This window comes from Microtus pennsylvanicus, chromosome 12 (genome assembly GCF_037038515.1).
Source record: "Microtus pennsylvanicus isolate mMicPen1 chromosome 12, mMicPen1.hap1, whole genome shotgun sequence".
NCBI lineage: Eukaryota > Metazoa > Chordata > Mammalia > Rodentia > Cricetidae > Microtus > Microtus pennsylvanicus.
Genome location: NC_134590.1, coordinates 78,336,919 through 78,362,059, shown reverse-complemented (window position 1 = coordinate 78,362,059; position 25,141 = coordinate 78,336,919). Strand labels below are relative to the sequence as shown.

At 46.4% G+C, this 25,141-nt stretch overlaps 1 protein-coding gene across 6 annotated transcripts in view; it reads left to right on the top strand.

Annotated features, from left to right (window-relative positions):
• The first annotated feature begins 10,134 nt into the window (after window positions 1-10,134).
• Meis1 (Meis homeobox 1) overlaps window positions 10,135-25,141 on the top strand; it is a 141,355-nt gene continuing 126,348 nt past the window's right edge. For 4 of the 6 annotated variants that reach the window (XM_075944406.1, XM_075944407.1, XM_075944405.1 and 1 more), the window contains exons 1-6: window positions 10,618-11,403; window positions 13,297-13,523; window positions 15,279-15,420; window positions 15,968-16,018; window positions 16,789-16,839; window positions 18,157-18,303. In XM_075944406.1, coding sequence (XP_075800521.1) covers window positions 11,392-11,403; window positions 13,297-13,523; window positions 15,279-15,420; window positions 15,968-16,018; window positions 16,789-16,839; window positions 18,157-18,303 — 630 coding nt within the window. In that variant the 5' untranslated portion in view covers window positions 10,618-11,391. Of the gene's footprint in view, window positions 11,404-13,296; window positions 13,524-15,278; window positions 15,421-15,967; window positions 16,019-16,788; window positions 16,840-18,156; window positions 18,304-25,141 lie in introns of all 6 variants that reach the window. The other 2 variants (XM_075944409.1, XM_075944408.1) reach the window with 2 other exon arrangements.

Here is a 25,141-nt window from a genome sequence, read left to right as displayed (position 1 = left end):
CATTTCTAGTAATAAGCATTTTTAAATTTTAAAACGACATATTATCTGTGTGATTTTATAAGAAATAATCCTTAAATGAAAAAAAACAATCAAAAACACACTTAGAAATCAAAATAACTCAAGCATGGTGGTGCATACATTTAATCCTAACAGTGGAGAGGTGGAGGCAGGTGGATGGATCTTTGCAAGTTGGTGCAAGTCCGGTTTACATAGTGAAACTCTGTCTCAACAAAAATAATAATAAATCAAAATAATGTAATCAATGCATACCGCACATGGCTAACTCCTTCCAGTTCAGTCAGCCCACTCATAACTCGCCATGGTCAAACTTGAGCCAAACAGTCTTTCTCTGGCACACTTAGTGACCCTTGCCTGGAAATATCTGCACAAAGCAGGAGCTTTTCCTAATTTTTGCAATTATTCTTCAGTTTCAGACTACAAAAATCACTAAATGGTGGCAAATAAAACAACTTACAGTACAGTGAGCGCATCTAAAAGTTCTGGGTTCCTTGGGGAACTTTCAAGAAATACAAATCAACTAATATCTAAGAAGGCAATAAACTCTCCTCAGGGCCGTTGGAGGACACAGAATAGTGCTGAAGTTTATTCCCCAGAGTCTTCGACGAGTTTTTTGTTACTATTCCACAAGTAGAAAAGAAACAAAACAGTAAACTGTATAGGGTTTTAAGAAATGGCAAAATGCATGAGCATAGATCTTCTTCATACCTGCAAGTTTTCTCTACCAAACAACCAAGACAAAATCCTAGGCAACCAGAAACTTAGACTAAAAGGCTAAAGACAAGCAAGATGTCGAGAGAAAAAAAAATGGAAATAAATATTTGTTTTAGGAACAAATTTCGAAGTTAAAATAAAGATTTTAGCAATAGCAATGCTAAACTCACTATGCATACAGGCCTCTCTTGCACAGGGTTAGGGTAACCCGGATGGTCAATGGGGTTCAGGGAAGTAGACTACGATGCTGTTTTGTGAATATAGACCTTAACATTGCAATGAGATACTGTGTCTGTTTGGAATCTATGATGTCCACTTTTGAGTTCTTAAAGACAAGCTGCCAGTGGGGGCAGGGAGAAAATCATACTTTGCGTGTTCCTGCTCTGGGACCCCAGACAGCGGACCCAAGAGTCGGTCTTCGTGGGGAATTCACCCCAAACCTCCAGATCTTTTTTTCCCCATCCCAAGGGAATTGATTAAGTGGGATCCCAGGAAGCCAGTGAAGAAGACTGAGGGTGGTTGTGTTTCCTATTGGTGGTTGTTGCTTAGGTGGTGGTGGCTGTTTGGAGGAAGAGTGCCTAAGAAAGAGTCAAGCCCTGGGAGAGTCCCATGTCACCAGCAACTGCAAGCTCTCCTTCACCTCTTCCTGTGATGACCTCTTTGCCCCAGGGTCCTCTGCAGCTTAGGAGGTTCCTGGCTCACAGAAAGTAGCTCAGTGATGGAGTCATCAGCCGGCTACACAAGCAAGTACACCCACTCTGCATACACCCCGACCTCTGCTAGCAGACAAAGATACCCCCATCTCTAGCCTTCTTAGAAAGAATAGTAAAAATTTCTGGTGTAGTTGTTATTTTTTTTCCAAAAGAGTTGGGAGAAAAATTTTTGTTTTCTGTTTTTGTTTTTTAAAGAACATTGAGCACACAGAAAATAAATTAACTTCTGTGGGCCTCAGTTTGTGCGTCTGTGAAATGGGCAAAAAAAAGTGCCCTGAGTCTTGAGCCCTGAAGGGCTCAGCATGGGGGCACAGGCTGGGAAAGGGGGGGCCTCAGGCAGGTCTCCTCACCCAATTCACTAGGGCAGTGATTTTTTTTTCATTGCCTTGAGGAGGGCAATGCTTTCTCCCAGACGTGTTTACCTAGCCCTCAGTATTAGTCGCCCCTTGACCTTTCCGACATACTTTGTTTTGTTTCCTCACCCCAAGGGAATCTCTGTCTGTAAATATGAACGTGGAAACGCAGGCAGCTTTGCCCAGCTATTTCGGAAGGTGGACCGTGCAAGTCTGACTCAGATCTCGCACTAAAGAGACAAACTCTTTTCCCGCCTTTGGCAGCGTCCAGGGACTAGCCCGGCCACCGACTGAACTCCAACTTCCGTGAGGCTCCGAGTCCGAGTCCCTCTGGGTCTCCAGGTCCCGGGTCCCATGGCGCCTGTCTCCGCCCTTGCTTTCCTGCCTCCGCTGCTCCTTGCAGTCCTTCCTCCCGCCCGTTCTGCTGCACTCGGAGCATGGTGGCTTGGGACTCCCGGGTACCGGTGGCGTCTCCGCGTTCATTTGCAGGAAGCAGGGACAAGGACACGAGCGGATCTCCACGAGGCTCATTTGAGCACCCGAAACCCTAACTTCGGCTCTTGCAGCTCCTCCCTGCGAGGGGGCCGCTGCAAAAGGCACCGGCTCCCCATATCTCCTGCGGTTCTGATCACCGAGCACCTGACCTAAGGGACCGACTGGCCTCCCGAGTGATGCCTCGAAGGACGGACTGTCCAAGAACAGAGGCGAGAAGCTTCTAGAATTAGACCTGGGCGAAGCGCTAAGGAGTCCTCTAGACCCTTTGGGAAGAAAGGCGCCCTTGGATATTCAGCCTGGAGCAGCGGAAGACCGAAGCCGGAGTCGAGCACCCTGTCCCCGGGTCCCCAGGGACTTGCACAGGGCGGGGCCGCTCGCAGCCTCTAGGTGTGATCCTCCCCCTCCCGCAGAGGCCTGGGTTAACCCCTCCAGGATGGCAGGCAGCTACCTGCAAAGGGACTTTTCCACCTCTTGGGGCCATTCATCCTCTCCTTAAAGGACGCTTTATCTCAGAACTCCCTGCGCCCAGCCCGGTGTGAGCAGACTCCCAGCCCTGTGGTGGCAAGCCCAAGGCCTGGGTCACCCCACCGGACCGAGGGAGCGCGCATCCCGGGGGTGAAAGCAGGGTATGACCACCAGCACCCGCACAGGCGGAGGGATACGCGATGACCGTCCTCACCCCACATTCCCGGAAGTGGCCGAGGAAGTAGCAGCTAGTGAAATTATCCTTTGGGACCTGGAAGAAGGGGTGCCTGCAAGGTTGTAGACTTTTCCTCCTGTTTTCAGACTGACCCTACGTGGCACAAGTTTCTTGGAAAAGTGCGATTTCCGGCAAGCATAACCGTAGTCTGAAGCTATTTTTTTTTTAAGACAAGGAAAGATGGTATTTATTTTCCTTTTTAAAATAAAGGCACAGAAAAGTACGTTTCCAGATAGTTACAAATGAGTAACTGCTCAGCAGGCGCCCTTCAGTTTCTTGTTCTTTTCTCTTAGTGCTTTTCTCGCTGTTAGAATTCTCTCTGATCTGCAGGAAGCCTTCAATGTTTTTCTTATTCATTAGACAACTCAATGAAATGTTAAAATATTTATTTTTGAATAATCAGTAGGATCTTTTTTTTTTTTTTTGCCTGAAGGTTCGCACAAAATGTGTCCTTTTATTCTGTGTAACATGGATGCTAAGCATGAGTGGTCAGCCTTATCCAGTCGCTTCAAAGGTAAATGTTTGCAGTTGCTGGCTGGCTGCTTAGCGGGCCTGCCAGACCTCTCCCAGCACTCAGTAATTCCATTATTAGTGTAGAATACATCAGGCTTGAGCTCACTTGTGATTACTTCTAGGGGAAAAAAATCCTAGCTTTCCCAGCTATTACAAGTAGGATTTTGTTAATTTTTAAAACACGAGTTAAATAGTTCATAAAATAACAACCATTTATGGTTGGAGCTTTAAAAACACCACCACCAACATACAACTAAAACACCTCAGTTTTCAGATGGCCATGCACACAGTCTCCATGCTTAAGGTGGTCATTGGCAGTCCTGACAACCTTGATACTTAAAGTCACTCTGACACAGTGCCACATCAAAGCATACATTTGGAATGCATCGTGGAAATGCATTTATGCATCAATAAAATGTCTTGCATTTCCTTTTCACTATTATGTTTTTCTTAAAAGTAAGTTTTTAGAGCCAGGCAAGATGGTAAATGCCTTTAATCCCCACACTCAGGAGGCAGAGGCTGCTGGATCTCTGTGAGTTTGAGGCCAACCTGGTCTACAGAGCCAGTTCCAAGACAGCCAAGCCTACAAAAGAGACTATTCCCCTGCTCGGCAAAAAAAAGGGGGGGGGTTGTTTGTTTGTTTTTAAGTTATGTCTACTTACTTGTCTCACACTCCTGGCTTGATTTTAGAGAAGCAGATGAACAATTTGAAGAATGCTTGTACCAAATGTTTGTGGCTCTTTGATCAAAACCCACTTGACTTCTCTATTGACAGGAAAGGTATTGGGCTTTTTAAATCCCAAAAGGTACTTCTGTGTGATCATAGTGATTGCTTCAGAAACTAAGTCAGTGTTGGAAGTCAAAGTTAGCCGCATATATGTTCCCCTACCCCCAAAGTGTCCACGATGCTAGGGCTCCCTGTTCACTTTTAAATCAAATAAAACATGTATAATGCTTTTAAGGTTTAAGAGCACAGAGACAGCCTCAGCTGTGCGAAGGCATCTGACCTTCATCTGCTGACCCTTCTCCCTGATCACACTAAACACTTGCTTCAGGAATCGCCAAAGGGGTGTAGGCATGAAAATGATCTCCTTACTGGTTTCATCCTTGCTCTTCTAAAAGTGACTTTTTTGATTCCTGGGTAACATTATATTCTGGATGCCAGCATTAATATGTCCATTCTGCTTTATTCAGCTACTAGCTACCCTTTAACTCATCTGTCAAGGGAATCCACACTTGCTGCCAGGCAATCACCCACACTTTCTTCTCAGAGAGATTGAGTCCATCCCATCTTATGCCACATTGGCTGAGAAAGGGACGTGGGTTGAGGATGAGAATTGGATGTTGGCATTAACCAAGAAGTTTGGATGCATCTGCACTTGATATCCGTCTGAAAAAGCTAATTTGACTATAACACCTTTTCAGGCAGTCCCAGGTCCTGTGATTCTCTCTTGTCAGTTCCTAGTATTAAATCTCACCCTACCCGCCCCCCATATCCCTCTCCCCACCCCCACCTTCACCGAATACTGGACAGTGGAAAGTTTAAAGTAAACAGGGCTGCAGTTTTTCTATTGTCCAGTAGACGGCACAAAAGATCAAGCCTTTAAACACTGAACAATCCAAGGTGGTTTGGTTATATTTGGAGTGGATGCCAGTGGCCTGCTCTTTTAAACAGCCACTCACCCAAGACTGGAATCTGTACGGCAGAGAACCATCTCAAAACTCAAATTAACTCTGCAAACTTTGAAATAGAGTGACATGGAAACATTTTTTTCTGTATCTGCACAGCAAGTGTATTTCCTTGAGAAAAATCCGTGAATGTTAAAACAAAGAGAGAAAGATGTTACTGCAGATTTTGTTAACTAAAAGCTACCCTTGAGAAAATTAAATTGAGAGATCAAAATTAAAAAAAAAATGAGACACCTCAATCTTGCTTAACTTCTGTTGGGTAATTATTTGCCCTGGGCATTCAGAATTTATTATTAGAATAAATGTGTTACGTTCTTTATTATGCTCAAAACAAAACAGCCGCAGACATTGGACATTGCATTTAAATGAGTTTGTAGACACATGCATATATATAACATGCTGCAAAGCAGAGACACTCTCTTGAAGTTCTGTGTGCAGTTTGGGGGATGTGGGGCCTTAGAAGCTAGGCCCACTAGAAATAATAGTTAAGGCCTGCTCTCTAGTGCAATGTATAGCTTCGGCTAATATTTATATTTTAAAAGACCTCTATTTCTTTCTATTCTGCAGAGCCTGTTGAAGTTTGGGGGAAGGCAAAGTGTAGGCTAATAACTCATTTCCCAGTTAATTTTATTAAGAATTTATGGCACTGTTTAGAAAGTTTTAAGACAACCATAAATTTTATTAGGAATATTTTATTAAGCCCTCTACTTAATTAATAAAAGACCTCTATAAGTTCTGAAAATGTCAGAGCTGGTAATTATGTTAACCAGTGTAGTTTTCCCCTCTCTAGAGACCAAAGCATTTTAATGACTTGAAATAGAGAGTAAGGCAAGCAACCAGACTCCCAACATTTATTTTTCCTGGACTTTTGTTAGGCAGTCCGAAGATAGTGAGTCAGGCATTTTCCCTGTGATGGTCAGAGTGCCGAGGCTGACCTCTCATTGACTTCTGAACTGGACCCAGACAGCCTTTGTTTTCTGAAGCAAAATGTAGTAAACAATTCTCCCAGCCCCTGTGGCCTGGATTGCTTTGGGACTCTTGATTAACGTCCTTCCTGATCCTCCCCTTTAAGCCCTCTTTCCTATCACTTAACCTGGTTTCTCCCTTTAATAGCCATCTAAATAGTTTATTTCAGTTTCTCACAGTCATCCATTAGCTTTAAATTCTTGGTCCTGTTCTCGTATCACATCCAGCCTCTTATCTCCAGCATTCCTCTATTATCTCCACTAGATTTCAAATCCATTTTCTTTAAACTAACCCCCCCCCCGTTTTCTTTTTGTTGTTGTTGTTGTTGAAAATGCGAATGCTAATGTAGGGGTGCTGTTTGGAGGCCAGAAAACTGATAGTGTTTTTCTTGAAGTACAAATCCCAAGCTCCCACCCTCCAGGAGAACCTCAAGAGCAGCCACGACATTTTAACAGGCATCTTCCAGTGAGGTGCCAGATGATAAAGCCTTATCATTCTGTGAACACAGCTGCCAAACTCCACTGATTAACAGGACTTTATTTGTGTTGGGCTGGCAAACACACACACGTTCTACCTTCAGAGGTGCCTCTTTAATTTGGAAGAGTTTGGGGATCTGACTGCTCGGTGTGAACTTTTCAAACAAAAGCCCAGTTCAGGAGATGAAGCTTGCAGAGTTCCTCTCAGGAGAACAGAAACTTGCAGGGACCGCTCTGAGACTACCAGCAGCCCTGGCGACCCCTGCCTGTTTTAGCGGTCTCCCCCACAGGGTAGGTGATAAACAATAGGGACTGGGGCTCAGCTGGCCTCCTTCTCAGTCCCTGCACTCTAACTTTGGGAAGGCACTGGGAGCCTTGCAGGGAAAGTAGAAGGCTGCATCTTCAAAAGTAGGGCCCACAGCAAGAGCTGAACACCAGGAGCTGTTTGCCAAAATCAGAATGCTATTGTCTTTAAAAAAAAAAGGAAACATCTGAAGTAAGCTTAGGGGTAGGTGCATCCCAGAACAGAACAAATCTCGCAGTAATTTATGTCACGGTCACTTTCTGCAGTATCTCGAACTGGCCTCTTCACCTTTCTTTTTAATAGATGATTAATTGCTGCCTCGCTAGAAGAGGTTTTTTTTTTATGGCTACTATATTGCAACTCTATATGTATGCAATTTCTCCCAGCAAGCCCCAACTGTAATAACTGTTTGCTAATTGTAAAATCCTTATCCAGAATGAGGTTTGGGCAAACAATTCATACTACTGTAATTACATTGTAAAAGTGTTTTAGCCGCTCAATTGTTCAGAAGTGATCTACGGAGGCTTGGAAGTAGTACGAGGAGGTGCAGGTTCACATTCATAAATGGAAAGTTTTCAAAACTAACAGGGCTTTATTTTAAGCTCAGAAGTTCAAACTCCCCTAGTCTTTAAGGGAAAACTTGTGGGTAGGTAATTAAAGTATATTTTAAAGGTAACTTGACACAGCACTGTTAAAACCCCATAGTCTTGTCCTTGCTTTGAAGATTGTGCCTGTTTGAAAAGTTACCTGCTCTTTCCTTTGCCACTTGGACTGGTGATGTCAAAGAACTTACTGAAAAGCAAGAACCTCAAATAAATCCTATTCTCATAAATATGTAGTTTATTAAAAACTGACCTTGTCTCAACTTGAAACCCTTCACGCAGGGTTAAGGAAGCTCTAAGCACATTACTTAAGTCGGTCTGAGACTCCTTTGGGCTCTTAAAGACTAGATCATCTACGTGTATTTTACAGTAAATTTTTCCCGGCTAAATTAGACGATCGCCCTTGCTATTCTTTTAAGAATTGTAACTTAGACGTGCTCAAGGTGGTGTCTGGCTTGAACGTCCTTCCCAATTCCCTCCTGCCCCGCCCCCAGTTGTGTCGGTGCCCCTCAAGCCTCCTCGGGTGATGACACTCACACCCCGCAGGACCCAGCAGCGGTGACCGCCACTCAGGTGCCGGCCGCACTGGTCTGGAGTTGGGGCAGGGTTCTCAGGCTCAGTCGGCTCTATAATTCGCAGAGAAGTGTATTGCAGGGCCCAGCCAGCTCAATCTTCCAAAACTTGGGAAAATCTGTCTCCCTAGACCCGGAGACAATTCACCTGGCTTTTCCGCGTCTGGTTTTTGACTCACAAGCCTGCATTAACTTTCTAAATCGGGGCGGCGTTTGGGCAAGAAACCAGTGCACAAGAATGTAATGAGAAAAGTAAAAGATCTTCAAACTTAAGTGCAAAACAGAAAAGAAGACAGAATGGAGGCACAGAGAGGCACACGATAGGGTATCCTGGGGACCTTTTATTGTTTTAAACAGTTGGATCTTTTTCAAGGCAAAACCCATAGAAGGTTTGGGGTGAACATATGTCAGCCCTTCAGGTGTCCCTTGTTGGGGGCGGGGTGCTGTGCTGGAGGCCCGCAAGCCTGGTCTACTGTGCTTAACCCACACGCACGGCTGCTGGAGCGAAGCAGCCTGGCGCTGACTTGTACAGAGTGTTAAAAGAACTGTGAATGTTGCCTAGGAAGCTCCTGCGCTCGAAGGAACCTGATTCCAGCTCGAGATTCTAGTGATCACCCTGTGTCTCCTGTTCCAGAGAAGCCCACTCAATAGAAACTTGAGTCCCGCCTGAAGAATGGAAACAAGTCTTTGACTTGGAGCCTTGGAGCTACGTTTCAGAGATGCTAACCTTTTCCAAACAATCTCCGCGTGAAGGGAGCCCCCTAATCTTTCTCAGAACTCTCCGCATAACCTTCCCCCGCCCCTGGAGTGAGGGTTCGGTACGCAGCTGGCGCTGGGATGGGGGTGGGGGCGGTGGGAGCGCGGGCCGGCTGCTTTGAGGGAGTGAGCCTTTTGGCCACCTTCAGGGCGGGAATCCGGAATGGCAGTTTGCATTCCCAGCAGATCGAAGCTCCCTGCTGATCGATTATTTGATAATTGATTTTCCCCGCAGCCAATGCGCGGCCGCCTGGGCGGGGACGCCTTCCGATTGGCGGAACCCTCTCCACGGCTGCCTACCGAGATTTGGGTGAGCTCATTTTCCAGTCGACCGCAGGGGGAGTTTTCTGCGAGGTTTCAGCTTTGGGGGGGGGGGGTCCTCTCCGAGCCCAGCGAGCTGAGATCCCTGCCTGGGATGTGAGGTTTCCAGCTACTATCTAAGCCGATGAGAGCCGGGCGCAGAACCATAAAGAGTAAAATAACCCCACTAAATAGAATAACTGAGGACGAGTGCGAAGTGAGAATAAAAAGACTCAAAAAAAAAAAAAAACCAACCCAATTTTAAGTCCGGGGTGTGGTACTTCAAGGGAGAAAGTTAAAAACCAGTGGCTGGCTGGAGACTTCAAGTTGTGGGCAGGGTCAGCTTTTGTCTGAAATCTCAGCTACCGAAGTGGATTTCTTTTTCTCTGGACCTGGGAGTTTTCGCGGGGCCGGGTCGGAGATAGAAAAGCAGAGGGATGGAGGTCTGGGAGTCCCGTGCCGGGTGTCGCCTCTGAAGGAGCTGGGGTGCGCAGCTTCTCCAGGCCAAGGCAAGGCCGATGCTGGAGCCCCATCGGCATCGCCCAGACAAAGGCAGCCCCGGCCGCAGCTCAGCCGAGCTCTGCAGCCGCGCCGCGCCTCGGGCGCACAACTGCCTCGCCGACAGCGCGACCGAGAAGGAGCCTCGAGTCCCGCGGCTCCCAGGCCCCGGTCGTCCGCGAGGTCCAGCTGCTCGGTGCCCGGGTTGAGTTTCGCTCTCCGGCGGTCATAAATAGCTCGGTGTTTGTAAACAAGCGCTAGGGGCACAGTCCCCGCGTTCAGCTCATTGTTCCCTCCCTTCCTCCCTCACTTCGCGCTGGGGCTGAGGGCTGCCAGGCAGAGGAGGTGGGGGCGTCCGGACTCTGAGTGACAAAATGCAAGCATTTCCTTTCCTCCGGCCGCGAGTCCACTTCTGACAGCGGGGGGATAAAATCTCAAAACAAAAAAACTCTAAGCTGGGTCTGCAGAACGCCCAGGCGACCGCCACCCCACGTTCTCGGGATTCCTAAGCTGAACCTCTCCTAAACCAGCTACAGCTCCTCTTCTTGCTCTGGCTTCGGCTTTTCTCCTTGGGGAGTCTAGCAGAGAATCCAGTACTTTGGGCATCACCCCCACCCCGAAAAATACTGGCAGACCCCAATAATTTCGAGGAAAGTCTTGAAGTCTTTCATGAGTGGAGCTCTGAGAGAAATAACTGCGGCATCTGCCTGCCCTGCGCTTATTCCCAATTTATTTCGAGAGTCCGCTTTGGGAAGAGAGGTTGGAAGGCGAAGGAGTGAAAAGAACACGGAACGTAAAGCCGGCGGTCCGGAGCTGCATCCTGCATCTGTGTGCATGTGCCCTGGGTGTGTGGTGTTAGTGCCTGGGCGTGCGAATTCATGGAGCGCCTTTCTGCCTCTCCAGTGCGGCCAGAGCTCGCTTCGCGCACCCACCCCTGCCGAGGAGCCTACTTGCTGCAGCCCAATGCATTGTGTAAGACGCGACCTGTTATGGCCACCACTACTTCCGGGTTCTAGCATTCTGGTCGGAATCCACCTCTCCGCCTGTGCAACACACACTTTACACACGTACGGCGACTGCAAGCGGGCAGCATCGATCGTGGCTCCTTTAAGACAAACTCAGACAGACATTTTTTTAACCCTCCTCTCTAATCTCCCTTCAGTGCAGCAGTTGCAAAGAGGGAGAGAGAAAGAGAAAGAGAGCGAGAGAAGAGAGAAACTGATTAGGAATTAGGACTGATTCGAGGGAAGCAGGCGCTAGGGCTTTGTGCATTTGAATATTAACATTTGAGGTGTTCTGACCAGAAGAAGACAGAGCGGATGATCATTCATTCACCACGTTGACAACCTCGCCTGTGATTGACAGCTGGAGTGGCAGAAAGCCATGAGATTTGGTAGTTGGGTCTGAGGGGCGCTCTTTTTTTTTTAACTGATTTTTTTTGGGGGGTAGAGAGAAGATCTGCTTTTTTTTTCTTTTCTTTTTTTTTCCTCCCGCTGCTGTCTTGGAACCGGAGCGCTTTTATGCTCAGCGACGCGGGCGGCTTGCTTCAGGTCCGGTAGACCGAAGATCTGGGACCAGTAACTCACAGTGCTGGAGACGCAAAGGGATTTTTTTTCGTGCTTCATTTTTTTTTCCGAGGGAGTTTGCATATTTGTTTCTTTTCACACTGGCCTTAAAGAGGATATATTAGAAGCTGAAGTAGGAAGGGAGCCAGAGAGGCCGATGGCGCAAAGGGTACGTATTAAAAACAATTGTGGAACTCAGATGTGAGATTAAATTGAAACGTGGCTGAAAGACACTGCTGCTAAGTTTCCTTTTTTTTTTTCTTTTCTCTCTTTTTGAATGAGGCTCCTAAAGCCGCGGCCTAAATTGACAGGTTTACTCAATGCATTTGTAGCTTCATGCATGCTACTTGTGGTTGCTAATTCAAGTGATCGAGATGTCTAGAGATTCCTAACCAACAGCTATATAAATAAAAACAGAAGCTCAAGGAATCACCTGTTTTAAAAGAAAAGAAGAAAGAGGAAGGGAAACCGGCAACATATCCAGTGCTATAATTTGAGCATTTAGGGACCAAAAGTTTAAAGCTATGCTTAATTAAAATAAACATTCGGGAACTTCTGCTATATTATCGATTATACCCATCTTTAATATCAGTAAAAGTAGGTAGCAGTTTTAATTAAGTAACTTGTAGTACAGCAGTTTTTTTTTGTAGTTGGAAAAATCATTCATCTTTTAAAAGTAATTTAAATTTGCATGGATTTTTATGCAAGATAGTAAATTTGCAGATTTTTCCCCCCTTAGGTAAGCTCTGTACTAATTGAATACTAAACACACAGCTACTCACTGTTAAAATGCAATACTAATTTCCCCAATATTCCTATTTGAATGGAAATGCCTTGAAAGTAAACTGAGACAATGACGGCCCAGCTGAGGTGGCTTCTTAAAAGAAAGGGGTCTACAAAAAGGCTTCCTAGCATAGTTTGTGTCCTGGCCCTCAGAGCCCTTTCTGGAAAAGAAAGTTACTAGCTGACACATTTTTCTTTATTCTCCTGGTTCAGGCAAATGTCAGCCTTCTTCCAAACTCCCTTCACGCCTCTGGCTTTAAGAGGATGAAAGTGGCAATTCCCCTTTCTTTGAAAAGCATTTTACTCTCACCCTTTCCAAATCTTAGAGAAAAAAAAGAACTTGCCTGGAATAAAACAATTAGAAAAATTCAAATGGCTGAATTTATCACAGACAGTAATGGCAATCACTTTGAGAGCACCCCTGCGCCCCCCAAGGTGGGTTTGGATATGTGTTTACTTTTGAATTTGCTTAGAAACTACTGAGTAACAATTGCCTCCCTTGACTTCTACTCTAGGGAGAAAGTTTGAGGGCAGAAAAAATAAAACAGAGCATTAGCTGTTGTCTTGTGTAGCTTCTCTTTAAACTTGGAGGGAACGGGAACCGTTGCCCAGTTCCAGGTTCAGCTGTAAAGGACGGCACGAGTTGCCTTCGGTACACTCCAATGTCACATAATATAAGGGGGCCAGTTCGTTTTGTATAATTTAGCAGAGTTTATTTTGGAAAGCCAAGCAAACGCAGTGTCTTGCAGGACTGCCCAATCCCATGCTGGCAGGGAAATAAAATGAGAAGCCTTCCTGAATTCACGTGCTTGGCACAACTATTCCCATCATAACTTAAAAAAAAATCCCCCTGAAGTGAAGGGGCTATGGAGCTAGGCGGGTCTGCTTCACTGTCCCGGCACGTTTTATTGTTGTGATTTTCGGTTTCCTCCTCCAGAAACAGGCTTGTTTTACCTTCCGCCTCCGGGAGAATGCCTCTCTGCCGTTCCTTCTTCCTTCCTTCCTTTCTTGCCAAAAGATTTTGGATTTCTGAATTAGTCTATATGGACACAAGTTAGGACAGGAACCTTCATCTCAGATGACTCTCACTGAGAGCAATAGAATTTTTACTGTTAAAATTAATTTTTACAATAGAAAACTCAACTTTAGAGATCGAAGGCCACGGAATTCGGGTTGAAGGATCCAGCTGGACTGACCTTTTATAAGCTCGGTGCCCTATCGTTCCCCGTGTACCCCGCATGGCCTCTGACCCTTTTTTTCTCTCCTGTTTGTCATGCAGTACGACGACCTACCCCATTATGGGGGCATGGATGGAGTAGGCATCCCCTCCACGATGTATGGGGACCCGCATGCAGCCAGGTCCATGCAGCCAGTCCACCACCTGAACCACGGGCCTCCTCTGCACTCTCATCAGTACCCGCACACAGCTCATACCAACGCCATGGCCCCCAGCATGGGCTCCTCAGTCAATGACGCTTTAAAGAGAGATAAAGATGCCATTTATGGGTAGGTATAATGGGCAGAAGTTAAGTAGTTGAGACGCGAGGCTTCCTCCCTTGCAACCGGAAAGTTAGAGAGCCCTCTAGATTAGAAGTACAGAACCAGTGACTTTTCATTCATATTGCATGGAAATTGGGGGGGGGAAGCCTCCTCCCCATTTCCATTTGCACTCGGAGCAGGCTCAGCGCCCGGTTTGGCCGCCACGTTGGCCGCAAAGGAGTCCCAGTGCAGGAGTGGCTGCCTAAAGGTTCCGTGTCCTCTCTCAGTCTGAAGTCAGCAGATCTCAGACCTTGCTCGCTGGAGTTGGCTCGAGAGCGTTGGGGGGCTTTCAAAGTGTAGGCGCCTTTGTGTTGGAAAGAAACTTTTAGTTTAAGGGAAATCTTTTAAGCCATTGATTGTTCTGACTTGCGGAGTTTACTCAGCCACCGTATGCTGGTTCTGCTAGTGCACAATAAAGTCAGAAGGACAGATGCAGGTCAGACAAGGGGGACATGCCTTGCCTTAAGGAGTTTGTTCAACTGAAGTCAAGGAGAAGGGCCGCTCTGAATTGACACAGACGTTTAGAAACTTCTAAGCGGTTGGGCACTTTGTGTTCAAAGGCGAAACCTTCAGGATTTATCAAGAAGCGCTTGCAGGATGCTCTTCTTTGGGAGACTCTGGCCAGGGCTTGCTGTGCTCCTTCGGCCATTCGATTAGACCCTGAACTAGGAAACCCTTTTTGAAAGTTACTTGTACTTTACTGTGTGCTGATGTTTTGGGGACACTTTCCCTACTTTTATTTTTAAACTTTGTAATAACTTTTATTTCACTTTTTCTCTTTAAAATATAATATGTAGTAGTGACCCTCGACTAGGGGGGAAATCTTTTTGCTTTGGTTTCTCGTCCCTTGTGCGGTGGGCTTGCTTAAATCCCAGCCTCCTCTCTACAAATGGTTTAGGCTCCAGGACAGAACATTTGAGGAAGCTTTGAAAAGGACCCCAAACTGTTAAATTCCCAGCTGGGCTGTGAGAGCTAATAAAAAGCTCCTTGAACATTAAGTCTTTTTTTTTTTTAATGGGCTGAGACGAGCGACATCTAGGCCTTAGATACTAGTCGCTTTACCACTCTAGACGAAAGAGAAGGCTTGGCTGTAAAAGCATTTGAAGGAACTTTTTTTGTGGGACTATGAGGTGCGTCTACAAAGGGAGGACAGTGCTGGGGAGCCATGGAGTACCCCCTGCTTCTCGGAGGGCTGTATGGCAAGGGTCAGTAGGTGCTGCCCTGTGACAGTCGGTCCTGCAGCCACAGAGGCCCTTTCCTCAAGTTTGCTGCACGCCTGCCACCGAGATCCCCTGAGCCTGGGGCACGCCTCGGAGGAAGACAGAGGCTGGCCCTTTCCCACCCTGCGCGCCTTTCCCGGGCACCCGGTCCTGCTTGTGCGGCGGAGGGACGAGGGTTTGTCGCGGTGCGAAACTTAATTCAAAATGGCTGCTGGAACCGCTTGGGTTTTATTCGTAGCAAATGTTGCCAATTTCTCCGGCCAGATATGCTGAACTGATCCACAGACACGGTCCGGGGCTCAGGGCCTCCGACTTCAGAGCCCTAGGAGAAGGGGGAGGTGAGCCATCACCTGGGCGGGGGTGAGCAAAAGGGCAAAAGCGGATGATCAGATCACCCAAGGGTCTCTGCCTGGAGCTACTCGGGTTGTTTCTCTTGGGCGCCGTTTTTCGGTGACTCCGGACTAATCATTGTGTTGTTTGTGACTGTTGTATTTTCTTGCAGACACCCCCTCTTCCCTCTCTTAGCACTGATTTTTGAGAAATGTGAATTAGCTACTTGTACCCCCCGCGAGCCGGGGGTGGCGGGCGGGGACGTCTGCTCGTCAGAGTCATTCAATGAAGATATAGCCGTGTTCGCCAAACAGGTCAGCAAAATAAATGTTAAAAAAAAAAAAGTAAAAGGAAACAAGGAAAAATTCTGTCCTCCCCTCGCCCCCCCGCGCACACACATACACACACATAGAGATGGAGCGCTTGATCTAGAAAGAGTAATTTCTCAAAAGTAGCCCCAAAATAGTCTTCCTTCAGCCACGCGTGTTACTGCTTCCCAGGGATTTTCGTCCAGTGAATGTGTTTGCTGATCATCACCCATCTTCACACCCACTCACCATCCACCAGCTCGCTAGCAATTGAAATCACGAACACCACGCTACGTGGCTGCTTCGGTGGTGTGGCGGGCGAGCAGCATTCCGCTTAAGCCGAGCTCTGGCTGAAGTCAGGGCGCGCTCTGGGCTGGTCTCGGGCCTACCGGGTTCACACCGAAGTGTTTCCGCGAGGGACGAATTTTAGTCACGAGTCCCTCTTGGAGGTTACATCCTACCCCTAACAGTGTAAATGAGGCAAGAAAGTAGGGAGGCGACCAGATTTCATTTAATTTTTTTTCTTTCCCCTCTCCTTCTCACTTGTATTTAGATTCGCGCAGAAAAACCTCTGTTCTCTTCTAATCCAGAACTGGATAACTTGGTAAGAGCCTCTCCTCCCCTTACCCTGTCTATCCACCCAACCTCCAGCCCCGACCCAGTTCTGAGCCTTCAGGACTGATCTACAAACGTTTTTCTATCTGTGGACAAGTGTTTGGGGATTGGATCCCAGGGTATAAACTCATCTGAGAGGGCCCAGGAGCAGCGACTGGGGAACGGCCGGCTTTTGTGTTTTATGATGGCCAGGCCGAACAGCTCTAATCAGCCTGGGGATTTATCTCCCCGCCTGTCAGCGTGTGTGCTTAAACCTTGTGGACTTCCAGCCTTATGAGTCTCCTTCATTAGGGCCACGACGAGGGCAGAGGCTCACCCGCCACCCCCCCCCCCATCCCCAAACAACCAATTGGCATCAAAGGTGCACGGACAGAAGGCAGGAAGAATTTTGCAAAGTGCAAAGCCACTGTTTGGGGGGAAACTTTCCTATAACTTCTTCGTAGGAAAAGTGTAGCTTGGACAGTGGCCCTTTGGGTTGGGTTGGGGGCAGTAAGACCCGGAAGGGGGAAGCCATGGGGGAGGAGAGTGTTTATGATCCCCACTTAGATGTTTTGTTGTTGGTTTAGCTATTTTTTTCTCCTTAAGAAATATAAGCCCTAGATGGTACCCAGTCGCTGCTATTAAGTTTTAGTGTTATTGCTATAAATCAAAATAACTCTATGTATGGGGGGGAAAGGGTGAGTTGGAAATGCTAGAGCTGGGACAGCCAATTCTCTGCAAACCAGGGATGGAGTATTCACTCTCTTTGTATCTTTGCAGATGATCCAAGCCATACAAGTATTAAGGTTTCATCTGTTGGAATTAGAGAAGGTAAATTCTTTATTCCTCTTTCCTTTTCCTTCCCTTTCATCCCAACCACACAGGAAAGAGGGTTCAGAAGGACTGAAGTTCAGGCTTCCAAGATATTTGCATAAATGTCCCCCCCCCCCGTGGTAATTAGTGTCAAGGCCAATCTTAGCGTCCATTTCTCTTTGCAGTTTAATTACAATTTCAGCCACTAAAACCAGGATCACAGACACTGCAGCCTCGTGTACCTTGCTGGCTCTGAGTGCATCAGCTGCTCTGCTAGGCATCCCAGTGCATGCTTAGAATGCCGGAGTGAATTTGTTTTACAAGTTAATACCTCCGTGTGTGTGGTTTTTTTCCCCCCTCTTCCTCCTCTTCATTGCTACCTAAGGCTGGGGGTGGGAGTGTTTTAGTGAGTTTCCTGAAGATGATTTGAGATCAGTGGTAGGTCCAACTCAGAAGGGACCGGGAGGAAAGGACAAGTGGGCAAAATGTCCTGGGGAGGAGGGCACGGTAGAGCTGGCCCCCAGACAGAGCAGGGTTGGTAGTTGTGTCAAGTTCTTGAATGTGTGTTATCCAGCCCTCACCTCACCTTCACACTCAAGAGAGGGTGTTGGGGTAGCGTGATTTTTCTAACTTGTTCTATAAATCTCAGCAATAAAACTTAATGCATTGTAATTCAAACTAACATGAAATTGCATGCACACCGGGGTTTCTTCTGAGTTTTTCCATGTAAGGGATGCCTGGGGCCTGTAAGAGTTGGTTTTACTTAGACTTAAAGATTGTGAGTAATTCTTTTGTTTCTTTAAAAAAAAATCAATGTGATCAGTTTTTGCGGTAGTATTTTTTTTTCTTTTTTCATATATTGGGCAAAGGCAAACTTGATTTGGGTAGTCAGGCATGGATCTTACGCCATCACAATACAGATCTGTGTGTGTGTGTGTGTGTGTGTGTGTATCACACATTTTCCTGAGAAACTTTGGGGAACGCTTTATGGTAAACTAACTGGATGAAATTAAATAGTTTACCTTAAGTATCAGCCATGCAGGTCACCTCTGTAATGGCCACAGCTCCGGGAGCAGATGAATTTAACATGGGTGTTGAGTATGTTGTAGCCTGAGAATCATCTTGTCACTGTCAATTTTCTGGGATATCTCTATTTTGCAAGAAAAGAAAGTTATTCCTAATTCCGAATGCGTCTGGGGGTCTCTAGAGGACAATTGCCCTGTGTTTCCCCTATTTGGAAGTTCGGGTCTCACAAGGGGGTTGGACTGCACTTGTCAATGTCATTTATGCACTCCTGATTATATTTCCATTTTTTTTATTTCTGTCATAATGTAGGTACACGAATTATGTGACAATTTCTGCCACCGGTATATTAGCTGTTTGAAAGGGAAAATGCCTATCGATTTGGTGATAGATGATCGAGAAGGAGGAGCAAAATCAGACAGTGAAGATGTAACAAGATCAGCAAATCTAACTGACCAGGTATGAGGCTTTCAATTTTGACATCCCTAAGAAAAAGAAAATATCTGTATGCATATTGCTTGCTGGCTCACTACCACCTCCTTTATTATTTGCATATGATTAAGTCCCTTTTAGATACATTTCCATCAAAATGAAAATTTTTGAATAATGTGGCTATTATTGCTTCATTAAGGCTGGCTCTGGGATGCGACCTGGAGAGATGAGCTTGTAAGAGCTCCGCCTGCAAACTTGACCTGTTTCTTGTCGCTTTTAATTTTTGTCTTTATTTTATTTACCCTCCGTAATAATGGGAGTGTTAACTGCCAGTGGCCACCTCCAATTGTAGGGCTTTGTTCATGGGTATTTCGCCCCCTTCTATCTTGAAGAAAAGAAAAGTGTAGGGTCTGCTTATTTCTTATTTTATTAGGAATAAATCCAAGATAGGTGGTCTAAGAGAGACAGTGAGGGTTTGAAATCTAGCAAACGCTGGCTATTTTCTCCCTGTCTACACGCTTCATTAGCCTGTCTTGTCAGTTTTCCCCGGCCGACCGCTTCTAGACCTGACTGAACATTGCTTTGTGTGGTATTCCCTGCAAGCTCGCCCATTTTATTGTACTTTATAGAAAAAAAAAATAAAAGCAGGCCGAGGTTAGAAAAACAGATAAATATGGACTTTTCTCCTCCTCCTTTCCACTCGTCCTCCAGCTGGTATGTACTCCGGGCTTTCCACATTGGCAGCTTTTGGCAGGGTGAGCGTCAAGGACGCCCTGGCGACTCCCTGGGTGTGGAGGGCAGGGGCCCATGGCTCTCCACTGTGGCTCTTTGCAGTGCCCCCTCCTCTCCAGTCTTCCCTCTAGGCCCCCTTTTCCGCTGCGACCGCTAAGTGGGGACGATTTTTATTTGGAGTGGGGGTGGGTGGGTATTTCTATCACTGGGACACCACCATTTGCTCCCAGTTTCTCCTTCCTGTTGCTGTGTCTCTGGATTGGTTCAAATGAGTTGAAAAAAAAAAGCAATGAAAGTGAAAACCTGAGGAGTGAGATGAAACAGGGTCCTGGATAGCTCTGTGAAGGATTGCTGCAAAGAATCTAGAGATTTCAGCAGTGGTCTCCTTCGCCTTCAGCCCCATTAGGAAAAGCCTAGAGTCCTTTCTTATTTGGGCTTGACGTATGTGTGACTTCTTGGGGGGGGGGGGAGAGACCTCAGCCTGCCTTTGTTAAGTCAAAGGCCAGCGACTCCACTGTTTTTCTCTGCAAGTTTTATCATGGTCACTGCCGCCCAGTGTTGTCTTGTCCCAACTTCATTCTTAGTGGCCTCTGAAGGTATTCTCTCCATATCCTTGAGTCAGCCTGGGCGATTCCCCAGCTTGTGCCGAATTTCGTCTTTGCCCAGGAGTAATATGACAAAGTAGAACTCTAAAAACGCCAGCAGGATAGGTCCTCACTGCTATTCTGTTTGGTGAGTCAGAAACTGGTCAGAGTGGGCTGGTGCATAGAACCCACAGTCTGTGCAGACCAAGGTGGGAAAGCTGCAAGCAGTCCCCCTCCCCCGCCAGTGCCTCAGGCTTCCCAGCCGCTTTAGGGGCTCAGTCGCCAGCCAGCCCCGATAAATGCAGATTCCTCTAGTAGCTGCTGTTGAGTAAAAATTGTAATCCAACAAGCCAAACTAGAAAATGGGATTCTAAAAGCTCCGGAGTGCTGGGTACATAAAGCTATTTGAGCAAATTACAAGAACTGCTTAGGGGCATGAATGAAATCAACACTTTAATTGCCTCCAAAATGAAGATTTATACCCCATTTTCTCAACGAAGCATTATTTTATTAAAGTCAAAGATAAAAGACCAAAGTTATGGAGTTTGGGGGCGTAGAGGACATAGAATTAATACAACGTCATTGACTTCTCCTTATTCCTTCACAAACTTCTCTTACCCCGTTTCATTAGTCTAAAATGTGCGTCGGATAAACACGTGCCTTTTATTCTCCCTTCCTACCTACAAAAGGAGAATCATGTTGGCGGTCCATGCTGTGAAGATAGGGGACTGGGTAGGTTTGTCTGGGTTCGTGGCGCTGCTGGTTTGTGGTGTGTGAGCTTGCCCGTGTGACCCTTTGGGCACACTCAGCTCTGTTGAATTGAGGATGGCTATGGTTGGATGTTCTTCATATTATCTAGTTGCAAAAATCCAGGAGCTAGAGTGACTTGAAAGGGTCCGAGGAGGTGAGCGCAGTGAGCTGTCTGGGAGCCTGGTGGGCTGAGCTGCCACCCCTGGTTAGGTAAGGAGTGAAGGTCAAGGCATTACAGCCAACCCGTGGTCTTCAAGTGTTTGTTCAAAGGACTAGGGCGGGTCCCCAGGGGGTGCTGAATCCCCCGTTGAGGAGCCTCTGGGGCAAGCCCTGGAAGAGTGGCTTCTCACCCTGTCCAGGAAGGTGGCCCAGTTTGTTCAGGACCCGACACTGGACTGGTTCCCTCCGGGACTTGACGCTTCAGAAAGGCCTAGTTAGCTCATTAACCGCTCTGCCTCTAGGGTCTGCTGGTAGTACGATTTATTTTACTTTATTTCCCCCACCCCCTTGGAGGGCGCGAAGGCTGCCATCTTCACCAGGGTCTGGGATCAATGATTTTGATGTCAGTTGATTTCCTGGAGGTCTATTTAAGTCGGCGGGAATTCACTTGGCCATGTAATGCTGTAGATTCTACGACAATGTAGGGTTTTTGTTTTTATTGTTTTTTTTTTTATCAGATTAAGACACCAGTATAGGCTATAATCCTATTCTCCCCCACTTCTTGGTGTTTCCCGGTCTTCTCCACCCCTGGAGGCCATCTGGAGGTCCCCTGGCCATGCCTAGTGGTCGCCAGCCTCCTGGGCGCCCTCTCCCGACCGTCACGCTCGAGCCGGGCGCAGATGCTCGCGACCCCCAGGGGTTGCAGGCAGCAGGATCAGGAGGAGGAGATAAAGGGACGGCCAGATACCCGGAGCCGGAGAGGGAGCCGTGCATACAAGGGTTTGGCTGGGAGGTCACCGACCAGGAAGGACGCTGGGACGAGGCTAGGCTAGGCGGAGCTGGGGACTAGGGGTCCTGGGTAGAATCGGGGAGCCGGGCGGGGCCACCCAGATGATGGACTTGAGGCTGTACTCCCGGAAGGAGCCGTCGCCTTCCTTCCCGAGGGTATCTGTTCCTCTTTATTCCCGAATCTAAGCATTTTTTGACTCCAAGGACTAAGGGAGAGGAACGGGGAGCCTCCCGGGTGGCCAAGTCTCGGGAAAGAACAGAGATTAGCCAGGCCTGTGCTCCGCCATCAGCAGCGGCCCAGCTTCTTCCCACCGGGAAAGCTGGTTGCTTGAGAAACGGTGCCTTCGGATTACAGTTTTATTCAACAGCAGCTCTCCGGGGGTCCTTCTCTGAATCTGCATTTAACAGCTCCTGGGCCAGAGCTGGCGGCCTGAGCAGGGCGCCCTGTTGCGTGTTAATCCTGACTGGCCAGTGATGTCTAGGGAGAAGTTCTGGGGCTGGTTGAGATGAGGCACGAAAGCCCCGCTGGCCCCGCAGGTTAAAAGCCAAGTGCTAGCAGGCTCCCTGGAGTGGGGATAGCCTGGGGGCGAGGGCAGGCACAGCAGCCCCGGCCTGGGCAAGGCTTCGGGGCGCCTGGCCACCAGGCCTAGAGGCGATCAGCCTAGAGGATCTAGGGCTGATCTGTGCTAGCGCGAAGGGTTCCCAAGTGGGCCTGGGAACTTCGGTGACGATTGTTTTATCTATTTCCGAAGTTCAGAAGGCCCTTCCTGAAGCATAGTTTGAGTTAAACGTTTTAAAACTGAAGTCAGACTTGACTGAATGCTCTTCCTCACTCCAAAATGGCATGGAGTTCCCAATATAGAGGTTCTTGTAAGGGAGATAACCTAACGTTCTTCATGGCTGCTTAGAAAAGAGAGAGAGAACAGATGTTTACCAATACCAGAAAGGTCTGCAGCGCGTTTTCATCCGCTGAAAAATTGGGCACATGGGCCCCTTATCAGGTAGCTTGTTTCTGAATGCTTACAGCTAATGCAGTGTTCAAGAAATTGCAAATGCTTCGTAGGATCCCACTTAAGAACTTGCTCCTGAACCTCTCAATGCACAATCCTTGTAAGACACAGGGTCTTAGCATTGTCTTAAAGTCACTGTGGGTTGTTGGGAGTCATGTGATGTGCCCTTAATTCATTTTTTTTGAAATATGTCAAAAGGAAATTATGGCAAGGTTCTCTTTAATGATTAAGTAATAAGGTGTTGACTGCTTGTCACTACATGGGCTAATTGGGATGCTCATTCCGGAGCCTTTGTTGCTTCGAATTAAAAGTTACTTGTTTAGCAGGTATGTTTTTATTGTTATTTTCTGCTTGGCTTTCGTATTTATGTACGGCTTCTGAGTGGAGATAGATTGATTCTTAATAGGGGTGTTTAAAACATTTAAGAAAAACAGTAAGAGAAAAAGTATAGGCTCAAGACTATGCAAATAGCCGAGATCAATTAATTATATTGTTAAATGTCAGACAGGTTTAAATGCTAATAGTACATATTACTACATTTTCTTTTCCTAGCCCCTCTCCAACCCCTCTCTTCCTGCCCTGTCTCCATCTCCTTTTTACCCCTCCCTCTGACCCTCCTCCCCTCCCAGTAGAAGTGCCCAATGCAAGTCCCATGGTTAATAGACAGCAATGATACTCAGGCTACTTTGTACAAAGTAAGGCCGTAACTGTAACTACTGCTCCTGGCTTAACTAGCTCCGAGGCAATAGGTCACCCCAACAGCATTTCTCTCACTGGAATGTCTCCATTGCTCACCCTTCAGAAGTAAAGAGAGTAGTTGTGCCTCCTGTAACTGTTGGGCCAACATACAGACTTGTATTAGGAAAAGGAGAAGCTCAAAGAGCAAAAAGGAAAAGGAGCACGAACTAAAGCATGGGAATGTGGGTTCTTCTTTCCAAAAAGCGGCCGATATGCTACCATTGCCCAACTCTGACAGTAAATTTCGAATCACTTTGTTTTCAGACCCTCATCTGTTGATATCTTAAACTGTTTGGCATAGTCCAAAAGATGTAAAACACAGCTGTTGCTGGGCAATGGAAGGAAAAGCACTCAAGGAAACTTCAGACCCGAAAAATAGACTGTTTGTGGGTCTGTAGCTGAGAGATGGTTATGAAGGCCAGGCAGATAGGCTGCGGTATTAGCACAGGGCCTGCTATTGTCACATAGGCAGCTTAGCCACCAATCAAAGTACATTTGGAGAAACTGCAAAGAATGACAATAAGTTTTTACTAAGATTCTCACCATAAACGAAAGTAATTTTCCACATGGATTCAGATGAAACATTTTCATATTGGCAACTTATAGTTTCCATTGCCAAAGCAGTCGTGTTTTTTTTAAATGAAAAGTAAACACGTTGACAATGTGAAATTGTAAAGTGTATGTATGTGCTTGTGTGTGTTACTGGAGACTGAACCCTTCCTAGATAAGTGCTCTACCACTGAGCTGCACCCGAAACGTAGAGGTTTTTAATAAATAATCATTTAATCATCAAACACAACCCAAGGATGTATACAGAAACTTCTAAAGGAAAGTGGGCATGCAGCCAAATTCCTATAGGGCCTACCAGGGAAAATCAAAAAATGAACACGAAATAAGACTTCCTGTAAGGAGGTCTATAATTCAACATTATTTGACTCCACTGTCAAGGAAATAGTCGGAGGACAGTAAACTGATACGGTTCTCAGTCATTTTTGTTACACAGTCTTAAACGTTTGCAACTGTCACATTTTACATGGCCTTTTTTGGATTATGACATCTGTCATATTTGTGTTGAAGTAGTACTCAAACTTAGGCTATAATTGAAACAAAATATTTTACCGTTTCTCCCAAGGATAAAAAAAATTGATATTTCAGATTAAATACAGTTATGGGAAATATTCCTTTGCAAATAAAGAGATGAAAGTAGATATATACGACACAGTTTGTCTGTCGGTTGTACAGATGGTAAAGGTTCTCGAAAATCCTGAATGAAAGAGAACTGTAAATCACAGGAGGCATGCTCTTCTTGCTCAGGGGGAAATATAGCCAGCTGTGGCACTTGTTTAAACTTAGGATCTACGGCACTGGAGAGATGGCTCAGTGGTTAAAGCAATCGTTGTTCTTCTAAAGGACCCAGGCTTGATTCATAAATTCCACGTGGTGGATCATAAGCATCCATCACTCCAGGTCTCGAGGCTACAATGCCCTCTCTGACCTTTGCAGGGACCAGACACGCACAAACACTCATCCGCATAAACATAAATAAATAAGTCTTAAAAGTAAAGGAAAGTTACGGTCTAGGAGAAGGGGTGTGGTTCAACAGTACAGCCCTTGTCTAAGCAAGTGTGAGACCTCAGGTTCAATTCCCAGAACTGCAAAAAAAAAATTTTACATAAAATAAAAATTAAAAAAAACTCAAACCATTCTGGGTGGTGGTGGCTCACCCTTTTAATCCCATCTCTCTGGAGGCAGGGGCCGGTGGATCCCTGCGAGTTCGAGGCCAGCCTGGTTTATAGAGCTAGTTCTAAAACAGTCAGGTCTACCCCAGAGAAACACTGTCTCAAAAAACAAAAATAAATAAAAACAATAAAATAAATAAATCTGCAGAAATAAAGGAAACCTGAACCTTTATGTAGTATACAAGATAAAAGGCTATCTACCCCTATCCTCAGTTTACTGTGCTGTGATTTCAGGGCAATGGGGCTAAGGGAAGCTTTGTCATTTCTTAATCAGCCTCTCTAGGAAATACACCGATATTGATCAGTTGTTGCTTTCTCCACACATTACTAATGTGACATTTTAAATAAAGGGTTTAAAGTATAC